Here is a 13,308-nt window from a genome sequence, read left to right as displayed (position 1 = left end):
TGAAACAAGACAGAAGAAATCTAGCCTATATCTGTTGTTCTTGCCTAAATGGTCTTTTTAATTAAAAAAAAAGGTCAGATATTGGGGTGAATGCTGAAATGCTGAAAGATCAGAGAGACAAAGGAACAAGCCACTGCCATGTCTCACCTTGCCAACTCCATGAATCCTCTGACTGAATGTCTCAGAGTCCTCAGCCGAAAGGGGTCCAGCTGAAAAGGGCTTCTGCCGAAAAGGCTTCAGCTGAAAGGCTTTAGTATCCTCATGCCTTATATACCTTTCTCTGCCCAGTCATATTCCTTCCTTCCTAGTGCAGGGATTAAAGCCATGCATTAATTTCCAAGTACTGGGATTAAAGGTGTATGCCACCACTGCCTGACTCTGTTTCTCTTCTATACTGAGTCAATCTCATGTAGTTCAGGGTGGCTTTGAACTCACAGAGATCCAAATGGTTCTCTACCTCCTGAGTGCTAGGATTAAAGGTGTGTGCCACCACTGCCTGGCATCTATGTTTAATCTAGTGGCTTGTTCTGTTCTCTGATTTTCAGACGAATTTTATTAGGGTACACAATGTATCACCATAGTTGTAATAACAAGTGTAAATGAGGTGAAAAAATACAAGATAATCCTCTACAGAGTCAAATACAAATCCTATATGTTAATAAAAATTCAGGAAGATAATAAAATTATTATAAAACATACAGATTTAAAGTAAATAGGATAGAGGGCTAGATAGATGGCTCAGGAGTTAAGAACATTTGGTGCTCTTGTAGAACACCTGGGTTCTGTTCCCAGCACTCACATGGTAGCTCACAACCATCTCTGACTCCAGTTCCAGGAGATTCAATGCTCTCTTTTGACTTCTGTGTGTACTACACACATGTGGTACATGCACGTACATGCAGGCAAAACACTCATAAAAATAAAATAAATACATTAAATGTAATAATAAAAATATGCTGTGTATATAGTCAGATACCAACAGAGTGGAAAAATTCTATACACTGATGATAAAATATAAGGCATAATGTACAAAATGGATGTTAGTATATCAGGGATTGATGCAGAAAGACACACATCCTCTTTAGGGGTTATGTTTTCCAATGTTATCCTCTAAGAACACATTGTTTCTATGCGAAGTGAAACAGCCTCTCAGGGTCGGCACAAAGAGCACATGACAGTGCTCCTCTTTAGCTCTAGGATCCCCAACAGGACCACCACTTGGTTGCTTGTTCTCTGAGAAATAAAACTATTTTCTGCCTTTTAAATTCAGAGTTCACATGCCATTCTGGGGGAATTTCCCAATAGTCTGTGTAGTTCACTTACAGGAACACTGATCAAATTCAGCCTTAGCATTTCTACCTTGTTACCTGAGGAAAAGGCAGAGACAGTGTACTAGGTAGCACCTCTGCCTCTGCTTCTCCACTGTTACAGAAAACCTCATCTTTGTTTTCTCTACAGGGATGCCTACAGTAGCTATAGGTGTAAGTTACTGATAGAAGTGATTGTAATGAATCTAGATTTCATACAGTACATAGTGGAATACATAATGAAGATCTTATTGTATTGACCTATATGCACATAATATTTACTTAAAGCCAACTTAATAGAAAGAGAAAGACTACTAAAATAGTGCAAAGATGATTTTGTACCTCTTAACAGATATGAAGACCAAAATTAATCTGTATGGAGGGAATCTGATATTTAAGAAAATATGAATAAGATTGAATAACATAATAGTAGCATCATCAGACACACTATGACCTTTGTTAACTCTTTTACAGAAAGGGAATAGACGGAACTGAGAGTTTCTATTAAAAAAAAACCCTGAGTAATATGTAAAATAGTTTAGATTTTTCATAAATAAAAAGGTAATTTCAAGGCTAGGGATGTAGCTTAGTTGGTAGAGTGCTTGTCTTTCATGCATAAGGGCCTGGGTTTAACTTCCAGCTCAACAAAATAAGGAGGGAGATAATTTTCCATGTATCTTCTGTCAGCTACTCTTAAGGACCTCATTTAGAAATTAATGTCCCCTAAATACCATACAAGGGAATATTGACTGTAGATTTTAAAACATGAGGAAGTAACTAAAGAAGATGAGACTGGGGATGTAGTTTAACAGAGTTTTACTTAATATGCACAGTCCTAACATCACCAAAAATCAAAATTAAAGCTACAAAATTCAGCATAAAGGTTATCTCTGAATATATTAATAGCCAATAGTTCAGAGCCATAAGGTAGGGCCTCTGAGCCCCTCTCCATTATTTGACTGGTTGTTGATAGAGTTAGTCTTGTGTGGGTCCAGTTCAATAACTATAGGTGTGACTTACAGCAGTGGATGTAATGAATCTAGAAAATGCATTTCACAGCCATTCACTGTGGTGATATTTTGTTGTACTCTAATAAAATTTGCCTGATCAGAGGACAGAGCCAGCCACTAGATTAAACATAGAGGTCAGGCAGTGGTGGCAGAGATCTGTCTGGATCTCTGTGAGTTCAAGGCCACACTGGGCTACATGAGATTGATCCAGTCTAGGAGAGAAACAGAGCCAGGCAGTGATGGCACACACCTTTAACTCCAGTATTTGGTAAGCATACACGCCATTAATCCCAGCGCTGAGAAGGTTGAGATAGGAAGTGAAATGGCTAGGCAGAGAAAGGCCTGAGGAGACAGGAACTAGAGAGCGTTTTTTTTGACTGAGGACTCCAGGGCATTCAGTCAGAGGATTTGTGGAGTTGGCGAGGTGAGAGGTGGCTGTGGGTTTGTTCCTTTGTCTCTCTGATCTTTCAGCATTTATTTGGCTCTGGGTTTTTATTACAAGACCATTTAGGATTCATGTAACAATTCACCCTATTTTCCAGCTCTTAAATAACTTCTCTCACCCTTTTCTATCTTGATGATTATAATATATTTGACTTTCAAATAAAACTGAGAAATGGAGCTTCCTCTAAATGGTACAGTGAGTTATTTTGATCTTTACAGGCCTGGATGTTGATCCATAATGAAAATTGTTGTTTCTTCTGTGAACAGATACTCTCTAAAAGTTTTATAGAATCAGTTATTTGATTGATCCAGCCTGACAGTTCGAAAGTAAACTTCTATAGATGGAACCAGAATTGTTCCAGCTCTATGAATTATGCTTTATTTGTACTTCTGCTGAATGGTTCTGATGTGTCTTTGATGAGAACTTGGCCAGTAAGCACCCTGTTGCTGTTTCTTCCCGGCATAGACTTTTTGTACTAATTCCAGTTCACAAACTGATAAATGCATGCACCAAGCCTCTCACATCTGCCAGACCTAAGCCTAGTTGTCTTCTGTAATCTTTGTACTCATACTCCCAGCCTTTCTCCATGTTCTTGTATGTCCCTTTTTATCCTAGAAGTACAAGGATTTATACTGATTTATTTCTACCTTGTATATTATGCTTCTGTTTATCTCCCTGTACTCTAATGACACAGTACAACTCAAGGATAGGAATTGCAGTAATTATGTTCATGTGTAGTTTGCTCATGTGGTAGATGTGCTTCCAAAAGAAGGATTCAAACTGGTATTCTACAAACTATTTTATGCTTTTAATGCTGAGACTATCTATTCATTTAAAAATAGATTACCAGTATTATTTCATAGAGCAGATTATCGATACTGTTTTATCCTTTATGATCTTGACTTAATTACTTAAGTTCTCTGAGCCTTTATTTATGACTTTTAAAATAGAACTAATGCTTGCCTGCCTCATACAATTATGTATATCTCCATAGTTCAGGATATTCATGTTGCTTAAGATGATGCCTAGACTCACAGAATTGAGGTTTTATAATTTTAATTTCCTAAAACAATAATTAGTATAAATGGTTTTGGAAGTAAGACTCTTTTTCAAAGAGAAACATACTCATGGGACCTGTATTTGAAAACACAATCCAGATGCTTCAGAATTCGATTGTTTGTTTGTTTGTTTGGGTGCATGTGGGTGTGGAGACCAGAGTTTGACCTTTATGTTATTTCTCAGGAGCCCTTTACCTTGTTTTTTGAAATAGGGTTTCTCACTGAGACTTGGGGCTCACTGATAGGCTAAGCTGACTAGTTGGTGGGACCCCTTAGGCTAAGCTGACTAGCTGGTGGACCCCCTTTCTTTGTCTCCCCAGCATAAGATTACAAGTGTAAGTATTCACACCACACCTGGCTTTTTATGTTGGTTCAGGGGATTGAACTTGGAACCTCATACAGTGCATCACTGACTGAGCTATCTCCTTAGCTTAGCTTTGATGTTTTGATTGCCTACTATTTGCCTAGCTCTGATAGATGTTTGAAAATATTGTAACTTGATGAAAGTAATCATGGGAAGTCCATATTATTATTGCCATTTTTATAGATGAGTAAATTGATGTTAATTGGTTTCCTGAGTCATAAAGCAGAAGTTAATGGAGCTAAGATTTCAACCTAACTCTTCTTGCTCCATTCTTTCAAAACATTTTCCTGTTCCACATTTCAAGTATACATGTGTGATATTGGCAGGAGCCTGGATTTAGAAGTTCAATGATACAGACTTGGGAAACAGCTCTGTGACTTTGAGCCCACCATATATCTCTGTGAGCCTCAATTCTGTCCCTGTAAGGTGGCGATCATGGTACCTGACTAATGAGTAAATTTTCTAAGATATGCCCATAAAATAACCACCACAGGTGACATTTGGCTGTTTTCTACATTCAGGCACTCTGGTAAATATTTGGCATGTTATTAACCTACTTAATATTCACATACACTTGGTGATCCTCTAAAGTTCTTAGTTCCTTGCCTAGCACAAAAGGCATGCTCTGCTAATGATAGTTTCTCATCAATTTTAGCTTAACAGGAAGGGTTTGGTTTGATCATGCACTTCTTGGAAGCCTCTCTGACTGGAACCACCACATGTCTCATGAAGCATGGCATTGATATGTGAGAAAGGGAGCTTCTGACATAACAGCAAAAACAGTTTCTTCCTTATGAGATTTTCAAACATATATTTTTAGTTGAGATATAGAAATGTGTTCGTGGTCTAAACAGTTCCCATCTGGACAATAAAGGACAGATATGTCTCATGAAAACCTATCTAAAATCAATTAGATTGGTCAATTTGTATCTGATTAGGTGACTTTTGTAGGAATGCATGGTTTTGTTTGTTTTGTATTCATCCTTCTAAACTCTTATTTCTCCTTTTGCACTAAAGGTAAAGTCATCATGAACTAATGATCAGTATTGATGGTGTTCCTAAATATGTAGGTATTGACTATTTTCTAACATAAGACCTTCAACTAAATAAACAAAATTAAATAGACCCCAGAGATAAATACATAAAATTTTAGTCAGTGTTAAAAGCAGTAAGTCAAAGCCTTGACCAAAATTTAATAGTTACAGTTAAAAATAGGCAGACAAAATAAGAATACTGACTGATATTGGGCAGACAACTTAGTTTGAAGCCTACTATGAGAGTGGAGCTCTACAAGCCTACCCTGTTCTCTTCCTAGTCTGCCTTTAAGAGAGCCCAAACATGTGCTATCTTCTTCTCTTTATCTGAAAAAAATGGGCATGGTAATACCTACCATATTAATTTTAGAAATTAACACGGCAGTTACTGACCTTTCATAGGCACTCTTCTTAAAATGCAAACTTACAGATCTTAACAGCCCTCTAAAATATTTTAAATGATGGTTTTTGTGCTACCTAACCAGGGAAATATGAGTGAATATTTATCAGAAACATAGAAATCAAGAGGATAATAATATGGTAGGGAAGAAATAAATAATGAAATATGCTGTAGTGAATGAGAAGAAGGTTATGATCTCTTTTGAACCTGCATACCTATTCTGGTGCTTCTGAATGCTTGGAGAATTCCTGTGGAAAACAAAAGTTTTCCATCCCTCTAATTTAATCCCTGAACATGCAGTGGCCTAAGAACTACCCAGTTGTCTGTGCTTGTTGTCCCTGTAATGGGTAAAATGGTGTGCCATGGCATTATGCGGATGATGACATCCTTCATGCATCTTATAAGTGAAGACAAACTATTGACATCGTTAATTATACTCTACATATTAATTTGATTGATTATAACATAATCATGTTTTATTATAATCATGAACCATTTGATTAATAAATGCTCAAATTTAAATTTTTCCTACAAAGTATGCTAGTGATTGGATAAAATATGCTGATGAAGCTACATCCATCCAAATAAAATGATTTGAGTAGCTTCTCTTTATCTTTAGCCTGTACTTAATGTCACTCATATTCTTATCCTCAGTCATTTGCTGTGTAATACATCCTCATGAAGTTAGCCATTGCTCCTAAGTCATAGCAATGAAATATGTCTCCAAATATTACAAATGTTCCTTAGGGCAAGATTAGCTCCCCCATTGAGAGCCATTGTGACTAACTGTAGAAATGAGTTTTACTTTTTTTTTTAAATCTGGTAATTTCTGTTTCACTTTTCTCTAGACCCATATCTTTGATACTTAATCACAGTGTGTTAGTCTGTTCCTGAGTTCTTTGTTCTTTCTGCCTAATTTGTTGCTCTCTCATTTTCATTGCCTTATTTTCTTCTGCCTAGTACTTACTCCTTATATCTGTTCTCATGTATTCTTGGTGCTTATTCCCTTCCTTTTTATTTTAAAATCTTTTTTTTTCAAAACTCATTGATCTTGATGTGGTAGTACATGCCTGTAATCCCTCAAGAGCATAAGGAAAGAAGATCTTGAGCTGTATGTTAGCCTGGGCTACATTGTGAGACCCTATCTCAAAAAAAAAAAAAACAGAATCATAACAACAAAAGATGTATAGGCTACAACATGTAGTTATGGAAATGAGGTTGGAGACAGCAATATGAACTCGCCTATCTTAATACAGAGGCAAATGATTGCATATAGACATTTATAACTGTCTCTATATAGACAGATTATAAAAGATAAATGAATACTGTTTGTTATCAGTAAAATCCGTGAACAAATATTACAAGACAAAATGGAAAGTCTGAACCAAGTCACTAGCCTCTGCCACTGCCGCTACTTGTTCCTCGTTCCAAAGGGCCACGCATTCCTCGGCCCTGCCTTTTCTTTCAGTCATGTCTGTTCCCAATGAAAACCCCACCTCTTGGACCAAAACACTCCTTTCAACTGGCTAGCAGTCCAGTGACAGAATTCCTGTAACATTTCCCCCTTTTTGTCTAATTAAGATTGATCTCAGTCCGCAGGGGAGGATTTGCCCTGGAGGAGGTGGGAATGGGGGGTAGGCTGGGGGGAAGGTGAGGGGGGCCATAGGGGGGAGAACAAGGGAATCTGTGGCTGATATGTAGAACTGAATTGTATTGCAAAATAAAAATACAAATTAAAAAAAATAAAAAAATTTAAAAAAAAAGAAGGAAAGGTTCTAACCCTAACATAATAAAACTGTATACAACAAGAATTATTATCAAGTATTGTTAAGAAGAAGGGAAAGGTAATAACCTTAACAAAAATGAAACTAGATACAACAAGAACAATTATTAAGTAAGAAATACATTCTAAATGTCCAGTCCATAAGTAATTGGCAAATTTAGAGATTACTTCAAAAGCTGTCCTCTCCTGAAGAGTCCAAAGTTTTTGTACCTAATATGTCTTTTGCCAAGATTTGGGAGAATTGTAACTGTCTAGTCTTCAACCCCATCAAAAACCTGAGAAAGAAAATATTACCCAAGTAAGAAGGAAGTATAAGTAAGCAACTTCCAAGAAATGACAGAAACAGCTGGTTGCCTGGACAGTCACCCAAGGTTCCTCTCCAATATTGGGGCATCAATCTTTGACCTACAGGCCTAGAATATCTCACAGACCTTTTTCAGAAGCAAGAAATATGAAGGACTGTCCTAGCTATCTTAGCCAAGTTCAGCAATTGCCTTTCTTTGTGTCCTGTTTGCCCAGTTTGGACAGTGTACTATCAGCAGTCAAGGCAAGGGCAGTTTCTTGCCCTAAAGACCAGTTTGTGCCACAAAGAAAGCAAACTCCATATGGAGTGTCTTCAGTGCCCATCATCCTCTTTAGAAGTATATCAGTGCTGCCAGGAACAGACACATCTCATGTCAAGAGAAGTCTTAAGTTATTAAAACATTTTAAATGCCATATTCTGTAGGTCTTTGAAGTGTTTGAAGATTACCCATCTATTTGAAACATACCTAGAAAACCTAACTAATATGACTATAAGTTTGATAAATATGGGTTAATAACCTGTATTTCTTTATTATCCTATATAGCTTTTTTAAAAATTTATTTATATTTTATGTGCATTGGTGTTTTGCCTGCATGTATGTTTGTGTGAAGGTGCTGGGTTCCTGGAACTAGTGTAACAGACAGTTGTGAGCTGCTATGTGCTGGGAATTGAACCTAGGTCCTCTGGAAGAGCAGTCAGTGCTTTTAACCCCTGAGCCATCTCTCCAGCCCCACTATATAGCTTTTAAGGACTAAAACTTTATATTGCATAAATAAACAAGCTATATAGGTAACACCTTAAACAAAAATAGAAACAGATGTACAGTATAAGGACAATAACCTCAAATTTGTAACAATATACAAAAAAATCTTAAATGAAATTAGAAACATATATACAGTATAAAAAATTTGTATAGATATACAAAAATATTAAACAGAAGTAGAAACATATATACAGTATGACAAAAATAACCTTAAATTTGTATCAATATACAAAAATATCTTAAACTGAAGTAGAAACATATATACAGAATAACAAAATTAACCTTAAATTTGTATCAATATACAAGAATCCATGCCAATGTAAATTATTTAAAACCGATAGTTGCTTTGCAGATATTAGGGGTAAGAAGTATATAACCAGAGGCTTTTCTCTGTCCCACCCCATCCTGCAGCCACTTTTAAATAATCACTCAGAGGCTTATATTAATTATAAATGCTTGTCCAATGGCTCAAGCTTATTACTAACTAGCTCTTACATTTAAATTAACCCAGTTCTATTAATCTATGTATCGCCACATGGCCTGTGGCTTACTGGTTCTTTTTGTTTGTTTGTTTGTTTGTTTTGAGACAGGGTTTCTCAGTGTAGCTTTAGAGCCTGTCCTGGAACTCACTTTATAGACCAGGCTGGCCTTGAACTCACAGAGATTCACCTGCCTCTCCCTCCCAAGTGCTGGGATTTAAGGCATGTGCCACCACCACCCGGCTGGTTTACCGGTTCTTTCACATCTTGCTTCTTAGGCTGCTTGCAGCTTCTGCTGTGACTCCGCCCTTCTTCAGCTCTGTCTTCAATTTGATAGTACCATCTAATCTTATTCTGCATCGCCATTGGCCAAACAGCTTTATTTATCAATCAATGAGAGCAACACATATTCACAGTGTACAAAAAGACATCCCACAGCAGGGGTATAAATGGGTAAAGATATAAGGCTACTGGACTTTTTCAAGGGAAAAGAGAGACCTGGAGATGTGAAGGAAGACTTCTTCAGATTGTTTAAATAACCTTCTAAAAAGTCAAAACTTTAGCATTGTGTGCAGTGAAGTTGGAGTGGGATAGGTAGATCCTATGAAGACCTTGAAAAGGGTGGCTAAGTGACTAGATGGATATTCTGGAAAGGAAATATGTTTTAAAGACTAGTTAGAAAATGTTTATAATGTCCAGAAGAGAGAGTATAACAACCAAACTAAGGCAATAAGTAGAAGAGTCCAGATGTGACAGATTTTGATATAGAAAATAGGACATAGTGACCACTGCAGGATTCTGGCTAAGCAAACCAGTGGACCCCACTCAGGAAGAAGGCAGCTGTGAGTGCAAACAGGCTAGGGAGAAAAGCTGTGCTCTGTGGACACGACACTGCAGAGTGTGGGCTATAGTTTTATAGTACAACTAAGTGGAGGTTAGCCACACTGGGTGACATTTGAAACTGGAAGTAGTTAAGATGCCCAGCTCTTTTTGCAAAGTGCTGTAAATGGGAAGTGGACTAAATGTGAGTGAAGGTCATCAATAAATTATATATAAGCATAGAGGAATTGTAGGGAGTTTGGCATCTGAATTGTATGTGTTTGGTAGAAGGTACATATGGGTAAAATGATATACACTGTCATTGTGATAGACAAAACACTGGCTTCAGTAGTCTTCCAAGGGATCAATACATGCTTTGCTAGAGAAATCCAGAGATGGTGAGGTTGATAGGGTGGTACATTTTCAGGGCTTTCTTTTTGTAAAGAAAGAAGGATGTAATTTATGAAAAACTATAGCACATTTCAACTAAAAGTGACTAGCAATTTCATAAATCTAGAAAGAAGTCAAGAAAAAAAATGTTACCAAGACAAGTCTTTTGAGTCCTCAACTGCTGGACACTTCTTTAATGTCTTGACTACTTGAACAAGATGGGACAATGTGCAAGTCAGACAGGAAGACCTGCGCATGCTCCTGCCAGCACCTCTTACTTTTTACTGACAGCTGAGTTATAAATCACAAACATTGTTTTAAAGCATTCTCCCTTCCCCTTTGTTTAGAAGGAGTTCTGTAAGCAGGAAGCTATCCTCAGAGCTCTGGAGCTCTGTTTAACCATTCATCAGAACAATTGGGAGTACATGAAGCTTACTGATTTGACTAAGAAGTCCAAAGAGCTACTGATTCACTAACAAAATCAATCTAGTTACTTGCCTCCTTTATGTGAGTGGCTTCTAAACAATCCTTTTCATTTAGAAACTTGTGGTACATCGTACTTCTAGATGGAATGTTGCTCTATAACCCTTACACTGGTGTTTTCTTCTGGAAGTGGGCACTTCTGAGTGATCAGTTAAAGATTCTGAGATCCTGTGGATTTTTCTTTGTTCACAGATCCTGTTTTCTACACTTAGTAGGACTGAACAAGGGCTTGGGGTAGGAATCTAGAGTGTCAAATGGAAATTTCAGGAGGTGACCCAAATGTCTGTGTTTCATTGGAATGTCCATTAGGTTGAGGAGTTTATTAGTAGTAGTTCTCTTTGAATTAACCATTTACAGAGTCACTAAATATCAGACTGTAACAGAATTATGCTCTTCCTCTATTGTTGCTTTTGTCTCAATCCTTAAATCCCTTGGAAGAAGGAATGTTTAGTTCTTACACATTCAGGAATCCAGCCATGTCTGTTAAGCTTTCCATCACCTAGACCACAGAGTACTTCAGCCACTATTCTCGGAAGCTTTTCATATTCTCGTCCTCATTGCCTAAGTTTAGTAGGACTTTCCTCTAGGGCTGGTATAATGGCAGTTGGATGACAACAAATTCTTGAAGTTTTTTACTCCAAAAGAATAAGAAATGTTGAGGGGGTGGGAGAAAGCAACACAGAACAGAGAAGATAATTGTTCAGAACTGGCAGATGGATTGCACAATAGCATCTCATTTTTCTAAATAACGGAAGCCTGGATGTTTTTACTCTTGCTAGGATTATATGACTACCAGGAAACTCTTTACAGGGAAGAGGATGGGAGTGGGACTGACCTTTAAAAAAAAAAACTAGGCCGGGCGGTGGTGGCCCTCGCCTTTAATCCCAGCACTCGGGAGGCAGAGCCAGGCGAATCTCTGAGTTCGAGGCCAGCCTGGTCTACAAAGCAAGATCCAGGACAGGCACCAAAACACCACAGAGAAACCCTGTCTCGAAAAAAAACAAAACAAACAAACAAACAAAAAACCTAAAAATTATTTAAATTCTCAATTTATTAAAAGTAAAACATGACATTGTTTTGCTCTTCTGTTAATTTTACTGAATTCCTTGGACCTGCTGCTGCTGACTTGACTCACTCAGGAGAGGCTCCCCTAACCTATTTAGCTCCATATGTGAGCTCTTAAGCTCCATGTTAATCACTAGAACATCATTGGTCCCTTTTTTCTTAAGTGGACATGTTTGCAGCTTAAATATAAACTGGAAAGGGATACCTATTAGCCTATTTTTTAACGTTTCAGGAAGCAATGACATCTAGGCCATCTGATAATAAAGTGCCATCAGAATATAACATTGACAGCAACTGGTAGAAACAGATGCAGAGACTCACAGTCAAACATTAGGCCAAGCTTGAGGAATCCTGCTGAAGAGGGGGAGGAAGGATTGTAGAAGCCAGAGGGGTCCAGAACACCATAAAAAAAAAAAACCCACAGAATCAACTAACCTGGCCTCATAGGAGCTCACAGAGACTACGTGGGAATTAGGCCCTCTGCATATATGTGACAGTTCTGTAGCTTGGTCTTCTTGTGGGACTCCTAACAGTGGGAACAGGGCCTGTCTCTGACTCCTTTACTGGCTTTTGGGACTCTACTTCTCATACTGGGTTGCCTCACCCAGTCTTAATACAAGGGAAGGTGCTTAGTCTTACTGCAACTTGTATGCCATGTTTTGTTGCTATCCATGGGTGTCTTCCCTTTTCTGAATAGAAACAGAGGAGGAGTGGAATGGGGGGAGGACCTGGGGAGAGAAGGGGATGTAACATAAATTAATTAAAAAAAAAACAATGTAACACTAAACAGACAAACCATTTATGGCAGAAAATAAGCTGAAGTGTTAATCAGTCAGGTTTGAAAATGTTCATTTACTGAATATCTATGCAAATTGTCACCTCAGCTGCTAAATATACCTCATTAAAGATTCATATGGTAAAGAAAAAGCTAATTTCATGGCCATTTCTAAACAGTAGTATTTGTTGAGAGAAACCTTTCTCTATCAGGAATTATCTCCCCCACCGTGTGTGTGTAGCTAGAAAAGAAAGAACTCAATTCTACTTCAGAGATGAAGATATTTTCCCACTCGAAAAATATGTATACCTGGTAATGTAGCTTAATAACAGAAAATAAGTTTAGTATGAGGCCTTGGGTTCAATCCTTGGCACCCCCCAAAACTTATAGACATGTGTGTGTATGTTTGTGTGTGTTCAAGTATGTGCATACTAGGAAGGATTAATTTTAAAGTTTCAAAATTATATATGTATGTGTTACATTAATATGCACATTGGTATATGCATATATGTAAGGGTTCATTTTAATATCTACTCTTTCTCCAAGTTAACAGTAAAAGAACCTTATCTAATTGTAAAGCATATACTCATTTCTGCAGGAGAGTGAAAAGTCCTTTTCTTTTCAAACTTAGTGCTACGCTTTGAGCCACTAGACTGGATGTTTTAAATTCTGGTGAGCCATAAAACCTGTCCTTCTGTTACAGATGTAACAATGAGAGTGAGTGGACCCAGATTCATGAGAACATCATCCGAAAGTCAAGTACCAAGTACTCTGCCCCCAGTGCCAGCCATGGTGATGTATTTCTTTGGCTAGGAAATTTTGTGTTGCA

At 37.6% G+C, this 13,308-nt stretch overlaps 1 protein-coding gene across 14 annotated transcripts in view; it reads left to right on the top strand.

Annotated features, from left to right (window-relative positions):
- Dock3 (dedicator of cytokinesis 3) overlaps positions 1-13,308 on the top strand; it is a 377,571-nt gene that overhangs the window by 235,443 nt on the left and 128,820 nt on the right. For all 14 annotated transcript variants that reach the window (XM_052719644.1, XM_052719626.1, XM_052719604.1 and 11 more), the window contains one exon: positions 13,183-13,271. In XM_052719644.1, coding sequence (XP_052575604.1) covers positions 13,183-13,271 — 89 coding nt within the window. The remainder of the gene's footprint in view (positions 1-13,182; positions 13,272-13,308) is intronic.

The sequence above is a fragment of the Peromyscus californicus genome, unplaced genomic scaffold, assembly GCF_007827085.1.
Source record: "Peromyscus californicus insignis strain IS unplaced genomic scaffold, ASM782708v3 Scaffold_11__1_contigs__length_118956290, whole genome shotgun sequence".
Lineage (NCBI taxonomy): Eukaryota > Metazoa > Chordata > Mammalia > Rodentia > Cricetidae > Peromyscus > Peromyscus californicus.
Note: the sequence above shows the minus strand (reverse complement) of the source record. Positions and strands in the feature narration are given on the sequence as shown.